General features: G+C 28.0%; 1 protein-coding gene across 1 annotated transcript in view; it reads right to left on the bottom strand.

Annotated features, from left to right (window-relative positions):
• Positions 1 to 7135: 7135 nt before the first annotated feature.
• LOC100199859 (dapdiamide synthesis protein DdaC) overlaps positions 7136 to 19450 on the bottom strand; it is a 29588-nt gene continuing 17273 nt past the window's right edge. The window contains exons 3-4 of the mRNA XM_065790734.1: positions 16270 to 16443; positions 7136 to 7576 (exon numbers count right to left, since the gene is read on the bottom strand). Of these exons, the coding sequence (XP_065646806.1) occupies positions 7340 to 7576; positions 16270 to 16443 (411 nt within the window). The 3' untranslated portion in view covers positions 7136 to 7339. The remainder of the gene's footprint in view (positions 7577 to 16269; positions 16444 to 19450) is intronic.

Raw genomic sequence — 19450 nt, 5'->3', positions numbered from 1 at the left:
TTTTAATGAAAAGTACATTATTCGAGGTATAAAATGTAAGTCAAGTTGGAATTTAAACTCTATTCCTAAAATTTCTTCAAGGTGGAGTTGATTCAATAAAGGTGGAGTTGATTCAATAAAGGCTGTTAAAACGCTTCGGGAAAAAGGTTCAATACATGAAAATATAATTCTAATTGTAGATTAATTATATCTTCAGATATAGGCACAATATTGTAGTGGTGTCTATGTGGGTACAGATGACAATGGTACTCTGTACAAAGGAGTTGTTACATTTAAAGAATGCATGATTGTTAGTTTAAAGAAATCTATTCCTTTCATTATGAAAGCAGTACCTGAAGTTACCATTAGTGGTAAATGGCTTTCAGAGCAAATGTTAGATTCTATTAGTTTTCTTTTTCTATCTGGTATTAAAATTCGAGGAGTTGTTACTGCCAATCATCAAGCAAATGTAAATGCATTTAGCTTGCTTCGTTTCAAATTTAGTAATTAATCAAATTTATTTATTTATTATGCTGATAGTCCAAATATTAAAACATATCCATTTTATGATAGTGTTCACATTGTTAAAAATATTAGAAATAATTTATTACACTGTCAAAAATTTGTCTTTCCATCATTTACATATAATATAAAAGATGGCGCATATAATTGTCCAGCTGGTTATATTACTTGGGGAGATTTTCATCTTCTACAGTCTAAAGATGAACAACTTCAAGGTAATTTAAAAAAAGCTCCAAAAATTACAAATCAAAGTCTTCACCCTGGTAATAAAAAGCAAAATGTTTCTCTTGCACTGTCAATTTTCGATGAAACAACAATTGCAAGTTTTATGAGTTATTTTCCCAAACGAAATGACATTTCTGACTTTTAAAGCATTTTTTAAAAATGATGGACTGTTTTAAATTTCAAACAATAATTTAGTCCTAATAAACTTGGTAATGCAATTATTTTTGATGATGGTAAAACCACATTTTTTAAAAACTAGCTGTTTGGATTGAACTTTGGCAGAAATCTCAATTTTTTACTTTATCAAAACAAACATCATCTGATCTTATCAAAACTTTGCGTTCTCAAGACGAGCTTACCGAAGAATTAACTCTTTCACCTGAAACAGAAGAAGTTGCAACAACAATAGTTGGTTATATATCAAAGAAATTGATAAAAAAACAACAAATGTAACTATTACAAGTCTATATTTGCTACAGATGCAAGCAGTATAAATACTTGTCTATATCTACAAATACTTTCACGAGGTGGTCTTACTGTGCCTTCACTTTAGCTTAAGGATTTCACATGTGGATGTTTTACAGTCTTAGATAATCTTTCAAATTTAATAACTAAACAAGGTGCTAATTTCAAAGATGTATCAAGCTTATTTTTATCAAAATACTTTTCAACAGTTTCTTTTACTTGCGATTTGCACAAAAATTAGGGGTTTAAATTGTTATATTAATATTAAAAAAAAAAATTAATTAATTAAAAGACTTTTTATGAAAAACTGTTTGCTAAATAATTTACAACTTTTTACACTAATGAGAGGAAGACACAACACATTATAAACTCAAAGTTTGGTTTCAATTTTTTTTCCTATATGTAATTACTCAAAATTTTGAGCTACTGGTCTAATTTTATTTTTTCCATAACACCTCTACAAATAAACAAAATGAATTATATAAAAACTTTGCAGTAGAATCAGTTTTTCCAAATACTTTCCACAACACAAAAGAAATTTGATGCTAGCAATGTGACTACAACAACCATGCGTTCTTAAACCAGAAAAACACCGACATGCGCTAGACAATACTGATTCTGAACAATCGATGTACGGCAAATATTTAATAAATAGCCGATATTTTGTAGCGTTTGAATGTCTTGACTGAACTTCAGCGGAAATCATATCATAATTTTGAATTTGATGAAAATTTTTATTAATTAAAAATAATATATTTTCCATTTTTATTTAAACGTTCTGCTAGATAACTGTAACTTTGCATTATCTGATAGCTATGAAATGTGATGTATTTTCAAATACCCTGCATAGAAAACTTTGGGAAATCATTTATATCTAATGCATCAATTGGTTCGAATTTCTTTTTACTTTTGCTTTTTGTATTCAAATGTGAAATGTGAAAGTGAAAGTATTCCGATTCATTTTTTTAAAATAATTTTATCTTTCATTAGATTTATCTTATGAGCAATATTCTCAACGTCTTTTTTATCGGATATATACTTTAAATAAAAACTGTTAATCAAAGAAACAGCTATTTTAGCTGGGGCGCCAAAAGCATTTTTTTGTCTTGGAGATAGCTAACTTCCAGCCATGGAACAAACTACAAACAATTTTATGTTTATATTTATGTCAAATAAGGATGCTTTGCAAAAAATTGCGATTATCGAAGCTTGGGGACAAAAAAATCCCAAAATTTTGTCCCCCCTGCCCCAAACGTGAGACCAACAAGTTGACCAAACATTTTTTGTACTATTTTCAACTAGACTTATATTCATCGATAAATTTTAAGTTTCATAGTATTATCTCTCACCATTCAAAAATTATGACATTATAAAATTTGCAACCCCCTCAAATTGAGGGGGGTTCAATTTTTTATATGGTCATAATTTTTGAACGCTAAAATATTTTACAACGAAATATAAAATTTATCGATGAATATAAGTCTAGTTGAAAATAGTACAAAAAATGTTTCATCAACTTGTTGCTCTCACGTTTGGGGCAGGGGGGACAAAATTTTGGGGTTTTTTTGTTCCCAAGCTCCAATCATCGCAATTTTTTGCATAGCGTCCTTATTTGACATAAGTTAAACACATAAATGTTTGGAGTTTGCTCCATGTCGGAAAGTTAGCTATCTCAAAGACCAAAAAATGCTTTTAGCGTTTCTTTATTTTAGCATCATTCGTTATATGAGGAAGCATTGTATTCCTTATTTTTTCCAAAGAATAAAAGAGATTGTTTAAATGTACCATTAACAGCCTCAACAACCCATCTGCATTTTGTAACAAAACTAGCATGGTTAGCTTGTAAACTAGTAAACTGACTTTTAGAACAAGTCTCGATTAATACTTTATATGTAGTTTTCAATTTATCAATGATGTCTCTAAAACCTCTAAATGATGTCTCTAAAACCTCTAAATGATGTCTCTAAAACCTCTAAATGATGTCTCTAAAACCTCTAAATGATGTCTCTAAAACCTCTAAAACTAATAAATCCTTGGACCAAACTAGTTCTTTTAAGTCACTTTTTATTTTTAAAATATCACCTAATATAATATAATATAGTTGCGTCATTAATAGTTGCAGCAAAAGGTCCATAAACATCAATAATAAAACCACTTGCAGCGCGTACTTCAAAAGACTTATCTAAATGTCATTTTTTTTTCCCACTGTACAGGTTTCGTAGTAAAAAAATATTTGAACTTTTGTCACCGTATAAATAAGTACTATCGGCTATAATTGCTAGCTGTTTTTTAAGTCACACAAATCTTTGATCATATCTGTGTTATTTAACAGCCAATTATTTTGTGATCGTGATTTTGCTCCTAAATTTTTGCCAAAAAAATTAGCATTAAGCAAGGCTTTTGCTTAATGCTAAATTTTTTAACAATATTTCTAAACTTTCAACCGACATGACAAAGCCAAATAAAAAGCAATTCTTTAACCAAGAAAGATAAACTTGATTTTTTTATTGAGAAGACTTTTTTATTGTTTTTAATTCACTCACCAAATATAGAAATTCATCTTTGGTAAAGTCTGTATTTTGGAAACAAAATTCAGTTGTTACGTTATTTATCTCACTAAATTTTGCGAATATTGATGCAGTTTTTAAATCTCTAGACCAAAAACAAAAAAATCTTTTATCATTGTTTTATTTATAGTAACAGAGTTTTTTACAATTGATATATCATCTAAATATTTATTTTTAAGCCACTTACGATCTGTCAAATAAAACTGACAACAACGCCTCTCAATTGGTATATGTTTGTTTTAATAAAAACATCGATTATCCCTTCTTTTGTTATTTTTCTAAATGGAGTCGAATCAGACTAACATTTACAAATAAAACTGATATGATGTGAATTTACTATTCTATTGATTTCTATATTGATGGTATTTTCTTTAATAAATTGACGCAATAATCACTGTCACCGTCGTCATCAATATAATCGTACCTATCAGAATCATTATCAGTACTCCTAGAGTTAAAACCTTCCTAATTTTTAAGAACAATATTATGATTTGATTCATCATTAGAACTATCTTCAAAAAGTGTATTGTTAGAAATAATATTTTTATTTCTATGATTCGTATCAAGCAAATGAACGGCTTTATTCAAAGATTTTTTTTTTTTTTTTTTAAATTTAGATGCTCCAAGAAGACCTTATGGTCTTGTCACAGAGCTCCGCGGAAATCCATTTAACCAGGAAGTTTACGCCTCCTTTTTTACTGTGACGCAAAAATATGTTCATATTTATGTTTATAAGGATCTCCTGCTTCTATAGCAAGCGCTCTAACGTTTTTGTAACGTTTGCGTTTTAAATTTTTGTAACAAATTATCTGATCCTGTACAAGATTTAATCTATCGCCTTTAAAGTGATCATATTATTATTATCCTTTAAAATGATCATACTATATATCATATTTTCATTTTTAAAATCAACGTTTTTTGAACCTAAACTATCACCTCTCTTTTGACAAACCCAACTATATCTATTTCTTAGATTATTTAATACCATTTTGTAATATTATTATGTAATTTTTTTCAATTTTAGTAATATAAAAAGGAGACAATATTTAATTATGTAACAGAGCTTTAGTTTTTGATTATTAATTTGTTAATTGATTATTTTTACAATAAAAATACGTCAAATTAACATATTTGCAATTCCTTTTTCAAAATTTAAATAAAAAAAAATTTGAAAAAACTGTTGTAATATAATTATCTTTTTTTTTTTGAAGGTTGGGAGGTGGGGTTTTTTTTATTATTTTTAAGTTGTAAAGTGTAGTTTTATATTGTTTTCAATCGTCCTTCAGCGTAGGGTAGACTAGGGTAATATGAGCACCTTAAGCGAAAATTTGAGTATTTTCAAAAATATTTAAGCTTGATCCAAATTTTTTGCGAATAAACAATTTTTAGGTTCTCCTACTCATGATCCACTAATATTAGGGCAACCGAAATTTTTTCTTAAAAACACAGAGGTTTTAAAAACCATCTGGTAGTATTACTTTGGCAGTCTTCTCATATTTATCAAAGTGGTCCCTCATGTCAGTCAGATAAACTGCCAAACTCTGATAGAAATTTCAGCACACTGCCAGATAAAGTTCTTTGTGTTGCAATGCAGTACTTGTTTTCTAAAAATGTTGCAGTATGTTCTGCCAAATTACCAGCATCGACACAAACTCCAATTCCATCATTTTATTAGCTAAACTTACTGCCTCTCGCACAGTGTCATCTTTTTGTGACTGATCATCACCAATGCTCTCCATTGCATCAACTATTTTTAAGAAAGATTCCAGAGTAGCACTAGCTGCAGCTGAGTGTTTGCATTTGACTAGTTGCAGCTGATTTGAGATTGCAATTGAATTACTATGGCATTGAGGACAATGTCCAATTAAAATAATAATTGATCTTAAAATGTCAATAAATATAATACATGAAGGTAATTCATTTGAATTATTAATTTGTATATTACTATTAATACTGCATTGTGTTACTTTTTTTGAAGATATTGACGTCAAGATTTTAGAATTTGTGTAAGTAAAATTAATGATTTCCAATTGAGAAGTCAAACTATTTGTATTGCATACTGATAATACTGGAGAAAACTGATTTCCTCTAAGATATATATTTTTAGATATCCTGCTACCACCCGATTTCCTTCTTTGATTTGAATCATGTTTTCTTTTTCACATAATAAAAAATGCACTGATGAACGAGTCTAGCAAATAAAGTAAAACACGAGGATTAACGTTTTTCTACAATTTACAAGTCTAAATATAATAATTGTTCCTAGAAATCATGGTTTATTCAGTTTAATAAACATAAAATAGTTACTGGCAGGAACAATTATCAAAAGCTAATTCCAGTGTTTATGACGCAAAACTCTAAAATACCTATTTTCCGAAATAAATAACCCGTTGCTTAGGCCGTTCATGCAGTTGCAGTAATTTAGTAATTGCAAAAAATTTGTAGTAGCTTGTCGTGGTGCCCGTTTCCATGCGGCGCCCTAAGCACGTGCTTAGTGTGCTTAATGGTTAATTCGGTGATGTTATGTATTCCGCAACAAAAAAAAAAAAAAAAAAAATTGTTATTTTTTTAATTTTGTTAACTCAAACCTTTGAACAATAAAAAATCAAATTTTTTGAATTTAAATTACAGAAAATTATTTAGTATTGTTAAAATATTAAAATTTTTTACTATTTTTTGTTTTTATTCAAGAAGCAATTAAAACCATTACTTTTTTTGGGCTTTAAACTAGGTAATTTCAATAAAAATAACACTGGGTAATTTGAGCATGCTCATATTACTTAAAAATGGCACCTTTAAATATAGTCAAAACTAAATGTTTCCATACATTGTTTTTCAAAAAAAAATGGATTGGATTTTTAGCAAACATATTTTTCTTTATGAAAAAATTAGTTTCATTATTTTAGCACCAAAGTTTCGTGCCACAGATTTAATTATGCGTGATCATATTATTTTAACAACGTAAAAAATTTAACAGCGTTTTAATTAGATGATAGCCGCAAATTACTGCTTATAAATTTACGCAAATTGTACTGATTCCTTTTATCACCACAAAAAGTCGATTCAAAAAATACAAAGCAACTTTAACTTCACTGCTTATATCTAAGAAATCTTAGATATGCTCTTATTACCAAGGTGCTCATATTACCCTAATCTACCCTAAACATGTGTTTTAGAAAAAAAATCAAAAAATAGGTAACTTATAGGCAGTAAAGGAGTATGTCCAACTTACGTTATAAAAATATAATGTAAGTTGGACATACTCCTTTAAATTTTTAAAGATTTATTTATTAAAAAAATTTGTATTTGCTAGTGAGAACAGTAAATATAGATTTAATTTTATGCAATATCAAAACCTCCGGAAACAATAGAAAATGTTGATTACAAAAAAATGTTTTCGTAATAATAATAAAAATGACCTAAACAATAATGTAAATAAACTTAGCTATAATTATAATGTATATTTTAAGTTGGATTTAATTAAATAAACTATCGTTATTACAATAATAAATTAACATAAAGTTTTATTATTTTAAAAAAGGTGATCTTGAGTCCACTTTAAATAGGTAGCAAATTCTAAACTAATCTTGAAACATCTTTACGACCATTTTTCTGTTACCTTCATAACCAATTCGAGAATGCTGTACCAATATATTATCTAATAGTAGGACGTCTCCTTTCTGAAGTTTTAGGTTTTTTGCGCAACTCCAAGTTTTCGCTCTAACTTCATCAATGAAGTCATCTTCTATTTCTTCACCATCGCCGTATGTACAATGAAAGTGGTAGGATTGTGGAGGTAAACCCAATCTTCCTTCATACTAGAAGAAAATTTTACTTAAAAAATATATTTTCCAAATACTTACGCTTTATTTATCTCCTATTTTTGCGCTTTATCTATCTCCTATCTAATTTCCTAAACTTAGATATGGTTAATAATCACAATTAGTGAGCATTTTCTTGAATTATCAAAAAATTAATTAAAAAGCGTTATGAAAATATGCTCGTGTAATTAAAATTTTTCTAAAGTTTTCTAAAGAGCTTTATTTTGGTATTTCAAGAGCAAAAGTTTTTTCAAAAAATAGTATCGTTAACTTTTTTACAAATAGGAAAGATTTATTGTTTTTTTTTTAAGGTTGAGATAATTACTTTTTACTTAAGTATAGTCCTTAAAAATTTATTAAATTTTTATTCGTGATTATTTTTTTGCTATTTTGAGTTTTATTGAGTTCCATTAAAAAAAGCTCATCTTAGGAAACTGGTTTTCTAAGATGAGATGATTGGGTGTGTTGAAAATAAAGCCATTTTTGGTATAAAGATTTTTTTTTAATGAATTATTCATTTATATTCTTTAAGAGGAAAGATTAAATTATGATAATCTGCAAAAATAAATATAAACATTATGATACTTTGCTGCAAAAAAACAATACACTGTTAACATGCTCAACATACGTAACCTTCCCCTACATGCTATTAATACACTTAACAGCATACATGCTATCTATAAATATAAGCTTTATTGAAAGTAAATACAAGCTATTAAATTAGGGATTTACACATTCTAAAGCACAACAAGATTATTATTGACACAATAAATAAAAGTATGCAGTTAAAACATAATTAATACAAAATTCAAATATGGTAAATGTATGAGTCAGCACTAAAACGTTATTTAGTTTATGACACTAATAACTGACTTACTTAGTGTGTCTTGGTTTATTTTAAATTACAGCTGAAACACGCTTCGGCATCGACTGAATAAATTTACTGCATCTAATTTGTTCATCATGAAACCAAATTTGAATTAATTTCTATATAAGCTATGTGGTGTTAGTTTATGCTGTTTTCAGGATATATCTTTTCAATTCGTTCCATAAATCTTCAAATAATTGGATTAAGGTCCGGACTATTATCAAGCTACTCCAATACTCAAACCACCTGATCTTTAAAACAGGGCCGACGACACGGGTTTCGAAGTGGGGGGAGGGGGCACAATTGTGAATTCTTAAAGAAAGTCTCCTATATTTTTCTGAAAAAAAAAAAAAAGGTACTTTGACACCACAAGAACAAATTAAAATTTTGTTAAAATATGTTACAAAAACGCGCAAACAAAATTATAAATTTCAACATTTTAAAAGTAAAATCAAACGAATCACGTATTATGATAAACGCATATTTGAACCAATTACAATTTATTATTGTTATAGTTGTCAATTTCTTCCCAAAGTTGACAACAGCCATTAGGATAAAGTTACTTAGCAAGATACTTGTATCATTGAAAAATAGATAAACTGATTAAAAGCGATTAAATTTATTAAGATAATTAACATATTAAAAAAAAACCAAAAACAAGAAACCAAAGAAAACCTAGAACAAAAAACTTAAAAAACCAAGAAAACAACCCGTAAATAATACCATAAACTATGAGTTTATGATTTGATTTATATTAATGCTTAGAAATTTGCTTCCAGTTAGAGTGATGAAATTAAAACCAAGCAACTCCACAAATTCCATGACAATAACACCTCAAAAAGATACCTATCCTCATGGTTCTCATCGTATAACTAATGAAAGCACTAAGTATCATTATTATAATCAAGACATATTTTTAATTTAATGTGCGAATGTATTTTGTTCTGAAAAGTTACAGAAAAACGCGCTAAAATGTTTTGAATCATAAAACTTTGAAATTTTTTCAATTTTGCATAACCTTTTTTTGTTTAAATTCAAAAATTCCAAGATTGCCAGTTTTTTTACATCAGTGTCGAAGCTTTAAAAACTATATTACTTTTAATTATTATTAATTAAATCATATAAATTTTTAAAAATAGAAACTTGGTTATAACTTGGTATTTATTTTTGGCTATTCAATATATTCATGTAGACCTTTAAAAACCCATTTTCTCCATCAATGGCTATTTTAATCATATGTTTATTCATATGTTTTTCTTTTTGCAATTATTTAATTTTAAATTCCTAATTGTATTGAAACAAGCAACATCACAAATAAGGCAACGGCACACAATATTTGTTTTTATTCGGTTTGTAAAAGTAATTCTATCAAAGTTAAAAGCGTCAGATAGATCATTTATCGTTTCCTCCTCGTTCTCAATCTTAAGAAGAAGTTTTTCTATGTCTAGTAAAAATAGGAGAACGTAATTGTTACAAATTTTTCAAATAAATTAAGAGTCTCGTTGAGTGTCTTGCATTAAGACATCTAAAATTTATCTGCTACTACCCTTCTAGATTTTTGTATAAACGTTAAAAAGGTAAATGGTTAGATCAAAATTAAAAAACACTCTTGAACCAAGAAAACTACTTTAAATCAAAGTTTTGATTATACAAAACATTTATTGTATAAGCAAAGAATTAATATCCAGTTTTGTAATAAAAACTAAGAAACTATATCTGGTTTTATTGGAAATATTAAAAAGAACAAAACTTAAATTATCCATGGTAAATTTTGCCGAACTTTAAATTTAAATAGAACTATCTGCATTAATCTGATTTTGATTAGTATTTACTAGATATATCCGTGTCGTTATGATTATCATAGGTTTGGACTCTTTCCCTCATCTTTTTCATAAGAACATCCTTCCTTTTAGTCCTATGAGTTTACTTTCAAAAACAAAATAAAATTAAGGTATATAAAGTCATAAAAATGTGAACTCTAGTAACTTTAATTCTATTGGTAAGTCCATGTTTATATGTGACTATTTATTTAAAAATTTAGTTTTTCAAGTTGTTTTAGGATGTAAAATTTGATTGCAAAAGTCTTACAAGCTAAACCCAAAATATGAATATAAGCCGTTTCTTAAACAGAATAAAAAAAAAACTTAGTCTAACTTAGTTTACTTAACTCGAGTCATTGTGATATTATTGTAAGTTGCACTTTAGAAGAAGCACCTAAAATCCGAATTTTTTTAGGTGTGTAAACTTTTACATCGATAGCAGTACCTGGAGAAGGTTTTTTATTGGAATATACACTGAATTAATTTTAAACCATTAGTGTTTGATTCTATCTTGTTTTGAAAGCTTAACAGTTTATTAATTTTTTGCAATTGAGATTAAAAAAAGTAGGTTGTCTTTGGCTCACTACATAGGGTGACATTGGCCCGGGCTAAAGTCACCCCATGTATTAGAGTAAACCTTTTTTAGTGATCATTTATAGATATTATGGTAGTTACTATGTTGGAATGAAAAATTTTGTAGTAGTAATGCAATAGAAAATCAGTATAACAGTTTGTATTAGTAAATAGCGAAATTTGTTTAGTTCTTAGTTTAAATATGCCACAAAATTACAAGCCAAATCGTGGAAAAAGAAAATATGTTACTTATACTTTAGAACAGTTAGACAATGCATTAAAATATTTAAAGAATGGTTTAATTACTCAACGACAAGCAGCTTTGAAATACGATATACCAAGATCAACATTAAAAAATAAAATAAAACAGACATATCCTAAAAAGTATGGTGGTCAGCAAATATTTACATCAAAAGAAGAAGACATGTTTAAGGCATATGCAATAAAATCATCTGAGTTTGGTTTTCCGTTTGATAAATATGATTTAAGATGCATAGTAAAAGGGTATTTAGAGAAAAAAGGCGTCGTTTTACCTCAGTTCAAAAATAATTTTCCAGGTGACGATTGGATTCGATCTTTTTTAAAAAGAAATCCAGAACTCACAGTAAGATTTGCAAGCAACATAAAGCGAAAGAGAGCAGAAATAGGAACGACTGTGATTGATAACTACTTTATAAATCTATCAAATGAAATAAGTAATATATCACCTGATAATATATGGAATTATAATGAAACCAATCTCAGTGATGATCCAGGTAAAAAAATATATATTAATAAAGCGTGGATGTAAGTATCCTGAACCCATAATTAATTCTACAAAGACCTCGTTCTCTGTAATGTTTTGTGGCAATGCTAATGGTGAATTGCTACCACCTTATGTTGTTTACAAAGCTGAGTCGTTATGGAATACATGGATGGAACATGGGCCACCAAAAGCACGTTATAACAGATCAAAAGTGGTTGGTTTGACTCAACATGTTTTGAGGACTGGTTTTTCTCTTTACTTCTTCCAAGACTTAAGAAGGCTCAAGGAAGAAGTGTCATTATAGGTGATAACGTATCTTCACATTTGAGATTTGCAGTACTGGATGCATGTCAAAGCAATAACATAGGATTTGTGGCATTACCAGCAAACTCTACACATCTCACGCAGCCATTAGATGTTGCCTACTTTAGACCTATGAAGATTAACTGGCGCAAAATATTATGTGAATGGAAGGAGAAAGGAAAAGGAAGAAGAGTTGCTTCTCTTCCTAAAGATGAATTTCCTAGACTTTTAGACCGTTTAATTACCAACTTAAATGAACATGGGAATGATAACCTTAGAGCTGGTTTTTGCAAAACTGGAATTTTTCCATTAGACAAGTCTCAAGTGCTTTCACGACTACCATGTTGTAATGTAGGTTTAAACTCAACTACTGATTTAGCAAGCCAATCATTTTTAGATCATTTATGTAAGTCACTGGATGGTTCTAGATGTCCTGTAACCATGTAAGTCCTCAGATGGTTCTAAAAAACCAAAGCGACGTAAAGTATGTGCTGTCCCTAAAAGCTTATGTTCAACAGATATATCATCTTGTGTTATAAATGAAAATAATAGATTAAATTCAAATAATGTAGTTACACCTATCAGTATTATAAATACAATTGAGACCAACAACATTGACTTTGCTGGCCCAAGTACAAATACTGGAACTACTGAGACTTCTAATCTAATTTTTGCGGATATAAGTTTAGTCGTAGAAAGTCATACAGAATCTTTAGATCATTCAGCATTAGGCAAAAAGAACTTTCAAAATATTGATAAAACAATGGAGAGTTAAATCCTGGTCAGGTTTGTTTATTTATTTTGAATTATTTATATTTAGCTAATCAATTAGTAAACTTTATAACTAATTATTTTAATAACTAATATTATTTAATGTAATAACAATTGAATAATTTTAAAGTAACTTTCGAAATTTTTTTTTCTGCAGTTGAAAAAATTAAGAAAAAATGGAGCAGAAAATAGTATTATGAAAAAAAATGGACTTAACTGGAAATGGTCACTACCAGCAGTGCAACTTTTTTTCCCCTGTCTGAAATAGTCAATTTTATTGAGGGACCAAAGAAAATTTCGAAAAGAGGAATTTATTCAGTTCCAGAACTTTTTCACTAAATTTTTTAAAACATTTATTTTGTCATTTTTGTTTACTTTATACCTAAACTGTTTTGTTTACTTGGTACCTATACTTGTTTAGTTTGTACCTATATTTTATTTACTGTATACAAGAACTTTGTTACTAAATCTTTTTTTGTCACTTTATTTTTGTAAATTTATTTTCTTTGCCTAAATATTGTTGTTTTTATTGTTGTTTTGCTTCCTTTAGTCCCTTTTTACAGGGTTGGGCCAAAGTCACCCTAGCACACAGGGCGACTTTGGGCCACCATTTAAACCACCCAAAAGATACTTCAGGTAAATAATTTTCAAATGGGAGACAGATAGTTCTAACTGTCCTTTCTATGTACTTCTAATAGTACTTAGTGTTTGAGGAAACAACTTTTGTGGCTTTCATGCAATAGACATTAAGGTGCAAAATGGGCCAAAGCTACCCAATCTTACGGTACTTCAAAGCGATGTTTTTATATGCCCTAATAAATAATACTGCATTAGACCAAAACCTAACAAATGAAATAGAGTTTCTATCCAATACTAGACCTGCAGCGATTCTTCACCCTTGAAAAGGGTTATTCTCCAGTACATTTTGTAACAACAGCAGATTGAAACAACCTTAAAACAACTACGTCATTAGGAAATGTGAATTCAAGTTTCTTAAATCGAATAACCAGAAGTAAATTTGAATGATTTGGTTTTCTGGTCCCACCGGTTCCAATTTTAAGAAACAAAATTGGAGACAAAACTCCTGGAAAGAAATGCCCTCATTGTTTGAGTAGGTTTTCAAAAACTCCAGGGCGTACAATATGATGCAACAGAATCCATATCTGGAATACAAACAAAAAATCCAAAACAAGAGAGATGTATAAGCTTGCCTTGCACGCTTTTTTTTATCAACTAATATCATGGCTGCTTTTTTAAACTTGTAAAAATATTAATCAAACCTTTTGAAAAATAGAAAATAGACAGAGAGCTAGTTCATTTACCACTATCAAATGGACTTCAATCGCTTGAAGCATTTTGTTCACTTTGTTGAACCTTTCTATAGTTGTGCTCCAAATGAATATCATGAAGGCCGTCTCCAGCTGATGCTTATTCTCGAAAAGTCTACAAGTTTCTACTAGCCTCGTTTAGTTCGGCTTCAGATAGTTTGTCTGTTGCGTTTTGTCATGATTCATCTTTTTTTAGGCTACCTTCAAATTGTTTTTTTCAAATTACTTTTTTTTTTTGGTTTTTTTGTTTCGTTTTTAAAAAAAGATAGGTTCAAGATATATAAAAAAAACAAGAATATTTTGTCACTTTTTTTTCATAATTCATTAAGAAACTTTCTTAGTTAGTTAAAAAAAAGTAAACTTGGTACTCTCTCTTTTTTATCAAGTTCCATATAAAAGTGTTATCTTTATGTAAAACAATACCAGAACTAATGTTAACATGTCATATCCCTACATATGACCTTGAAAAATGGTGAATCTTTTTGAAGTAAATAAAATTGTAAAATAGTAAAAATATATTTTTCTGTTGAGAGTCAACGCCAAATCTTTTACAAGCTTAAAGCATGAAATATTTTTTCTTTTTCTTCTTTCTGATAGAATTATTAAAATTAACGAGGTTAATCATTTTCCATATGATAGATGTTGTATTTATGGTATAAATTATGTCGCTCGTCTTTGTATGTTTTCAAGGATGAATATATCTTTCTCCATATGAGAAAACCAAACTTGAATTGCATACTTAAAGTATGATCTGACATATGAATATATGTTTCTTCATATGAGATAACCAAATTTGAATTGCAAACTTAAAATATGATCTGACATATAATTATGTGAAAGAAGATTTGGTTTTGTATTTAAGTTTTTTTCGTATTAAATAATGTGAGTTTTGTGAGAATTAAGCGAGGAGACAAAAAAACGTAATTATATATTTTCAACGTTTAAAACAAGACGTGTTTTAAACGTTGAAAATATATAATTACGTTTTTTAAACGTCTAAAACACGGCTTATTTCTAACTAATTAATTTTGACGAGGGGTTTTTTAGACTTTTTATTATCACAAGATTTTTATAAATTTTACAATTCAGACTAATAAGACAAATAGAAAAGATATCTGTTTGGGGAAGATGGGGGACACTTCTTGCTCTATAAAAGTAGATGCACCACGGGTATATCTGATAAACTAATGAATTACTTTTGTAACTTGTCATACTAATTTTTCTCATTTTAATAAAAAAATTTTTTTAAGAGCCAATCATTCAAGCAACAAACAACATCATTTAAGTAACAATCCAAACAAGGAACAAACAACATTATTAAAGTAACAATCCAAACAAGCAACAAACAACATCATTTAAGTAACAAACCAAACAAACAACATCATTTAAGTAACAATCCAAACAAGCAACAAACAACATCATTTAAGTAACAATCCAAACAAACAACATCATTTAAGTAACAATCCAAACAAGCAACAAACAACATCATTTAAGTAACAATCCAAACAAGCAACAAACAACATCATTTAAGTAACAATCCAAACAAGGAACAAACAATATTATTAAAGTAACAATCCAAACAAGCAACAAACAACATCATTTAAATAACAATCCAAACAAGCAACAAACAACATCATTTAAGTAACAATCCAAATAAGCAACAAACAACATCATTTAAGTAACAATCCAAACAAACAACATCATTTAAGTAACACTCCAAACAAGCAACAAACAACATCATTTAAGTAACAATCCAAACAAGCAACAAACAACGCCATTTAAGTAACAATCCAAACAAGGATCAAACAACATTATTAAAGTAACAATCCAAACAAGCAACAAACAACATCATTTAAGTAACAATCCAAACAAGCAACAAACAACATCATTTAAATAACAATCCAAACAAGGAACAAACAAAATTATAAAAGTAACAATCCAAACAAGCAACAAACAACATCATTTAAGTAACAATCCAAACAAGCAACAAACAACATCATTTAAGTAACAATCTAAACAAGCAACAAACAACATCATTTAAGTAACAATCCAAGCAAGCAACAAACAACATCATTTAAGTAACAATCCAAACATATTTTTATTAATTTCAGATTTTTGTAAAAAAAAAATATTTTATTAAAAAGCATTTAGAACAGAATTTTTTATATTGAATACTCAAATAAATATTTTTTCCAGCTCAAGCTTCTTACAAAAGAAAGAAGTTGTTACTATTGTCAGACTTTAAAATCCAATTTTTTGGGAAAAAGTTATAAAAATATTACCATTGGGTGAAATTTGTAATAAGAATAATGATTTGAATGCAACTGGTTAAACCAAATTGTTTCCTTGGTTACAGGATGCTCAATTACGGCATCAACTATATTCCACATTTGTAAGTTTCCGTTAGGATGCCATTTCCAGTTCATGTTACTTTTAGCCATTATTTCCTCAGCCTCCTAAGCATACAAAATAAACAAGATGTCGTTAAACGTTCAACAAAAATAAGATCTTTGTTTTTTCCAAAAATAATTATATACTATTTGGTCGACTGTAATATATTACTAGCTGATTTGTTTAATTGTATATATTACTAGCCGATATGGTTGGCAGTGACATTCACAAGCTAATATCGATATTATTAGTAAAGTAACTTTGGTACTTTTTTTTTGCTATATTATTTTTGAAGTTTGAGTTTTCATACAATCTTATTGTTTTTTTTTACAAAAGCATGAGTGAGAAAGCTTGTTTGAATTTTTTATTAGTAAAATATAGTTAAATTTTTAGTAGTGTTAATCTATGGGAAATTTATTTAAACCAATTAATAGAAAACTTATAAATTATATATAAAGAAGCCGTTTTTGAATTTAGTTTATGGTGGTAGACTATTATAAACTTAGTTTATGGTGGTAGACTATTAGAAAAAATAAGAAAAATCAATTATCAAATACTTGATAGATTAGATATAATATTGTTCGTAAATATAACGTAAAATTGACAAGAGCAAACAGAAGACGATGGTCTTATCATATTGCCCCGTTAATTTCAGTTATACTTTACAATCAGTATCAATAAAATATAAAATAAAAAAAAATAATTAAATATATATATATATATTTAAACAACTTTTAAAAGTATTCTACACAATAGAGTGCTCAATGTTCTTAAAAGAACAGAGCAATTATATTAGTAGTAGAAAATCACTTAACAAAAATTTTTTTTTCAGTTTAGTAGGCCTCGGTTACCATATGTCGTGCACATACTCTAGATGTTATGGCCCATATTGGATCATATCACCTTTTTTCTGTTAAATATATGTGATTCTCTGCTAACTTTAAATATAAAATAAATTAATACATAGCATAATCAATTAAATAAATAAATAATTTAACAATAATAAAAGGTTAAAATAGTGTTTTGAAAATATGTCAAAATAAGATAGGATAACATTATAGTCCAATCATTTTTAATATAAAAAAATCTAATGGTTTGTATAACTTCTTCTAATAATATAACTTTAAACAATTAAAACATAATTTTAAACAATAAAATATAAACGCATACTTCATTAACCAGAATAATAATTTTAGAAATATATTCTCATCCTTACCAGTCAACGCCCTTAGCAGCATACATATGGTCTATCGCTATGGTGATTTATCTTGAGGTGGCATTCGGCCGCTGTTCAAACGCACTCCTCCTGATGTAAAGTGTTGGTTAAAGTTTTGCCGCGAGTAAGATCAACTGACTGAGGGAACAGCTGCTGACCCAGCATTGATTAAAGCTGGTTAAAAGATCATTTAAGGTTTTTGCCGCAAGTTGATCAACTGATTGAGGGAGCTACTGCTGACCCAGCATTGATTGAAGCTGGTTGAAAAAATCATTTAAGATTTTGCCGCGAGTAAATCCACTGATTGAGGGAGCAACTGCTGACCCAAGCATTGGTTGAAGCTGGTTTTAAAAAATCATTTAAGGTGTTGCCGCGAGTAGATCAACTGATTGAGGGAGCAACTGCTGACCCTGCATTGATTAAAGCTGGTTAAAAAGATCATTCCGCTTATGTACCTCGCTTGAATTGGATCAGTGTGGTTTGGATAGTGGCGAGTACATTTTCTATTAATACCATGAATCGATACTCCTAGATCTACGATATCGCTTGGTTATTCGTTTTGGGGCGGTTTTAGCTGCACTAACCTGATAAACTGGCTTTAATCATATGAGTTCAATAATAAATAATCTAAGTTTTTTATAACTTCTTTTAAAATAAAACTTTAAACAACTAAAACGTAACTTTAAACAACAAAATATAAATTTAAGCAATAAAAAATTTTAAATAAGCTACCAGCACTCAAATACTTTAAAATAATATAAAAATATGATAGTATAATTTATTAAAAAGTAACCATTTAAATAATAATATAAATATAATAGTACGATAGTTGGAATTTATTAGAGAGTCACCATGTAATTAATAGAAAAATAAATATACTTTTTCATAACCCCGTAATCTATAATCTTTAAAATCTTTCTAGACACCTGTCTAACTTTGCAGATATCTATTACTTATCATATATTTTAGTACTTGTTTCCTTAGGCTGACAGATCCAGCTTACATATCGAGTAAGCAGACCTTGTCTTATCGTTTCGGATAAATATAATACCTAACTTCTATTATCTCTCAGGTCGGGTGTAAGCGTGTAACATATTCATAGGCAAGTTATATATAAATACACCTATTTTTAAATCTGTACTGGACATCTGTCCAATTTCTATATTTAATTCTTTACTAATACTAACTCTTATATAATCCTATCTTCGCTACTTTCTGAGGCTTCCACGGCCACACGTGTTCCATTATAGTGATTACACTTTTTGTGTAATTGCGAAATATAACCATATAAGTGTTATAACGATATATAACCATATAATAACGAAATATAACCATATAAGTGTTATAACGATATATAACCATATAATAACGAAATATAACCATATAAGTGTTAAATGGAAAAAATTTTTGTTAAGTGATTTTCTACTACTAATATATATATATATATATATATATATATATATATATATATATATATATATATATATATATATATATATATATATATATATATATATATATATATATATATATATATATATATATATATATATATATATATATATATATATATATATATATATATATATATATATATATATATATATATATATATTTCCAAAGTTTCTCTTCAGCACAAAATGAGTAAATATTCTAATAAATAAATAAAAAAATTTTAATTTTTGTTGAAATCATTTATTTTATAAAATACATGTTTCGACTATATCATAGCCATCATCAGTTAAAATATATTAAAATGCTTAAATCAAGTTAGTAAAATTAAGTTAAATTAATAGAGACCTTATAATAAAAAAAAACAATAAAAATAATAATGTAATAAAAAATACAATAAAAAT

The sequence above is a fragment of the Hydra vulgaris genome, chromosome 02, assembly GCF_038396675.1.
Source record: "Hydra vulgaris chromosome 02, alternate assembly HydraT2T_AEP".
In the NCBI taxonomy this organism is placed as follows: domain Eukaryota; kingdom Metazoa; phylum Cnidaria; class Hydrozoa; order Anthoathecata; family Hydridae; genus Hydra; species Hydra vulgaris.
Note: the sequence above shows the minus strand (reverse complement) of the source record. Positions and strands in the feature narration are given on the sequence as shown.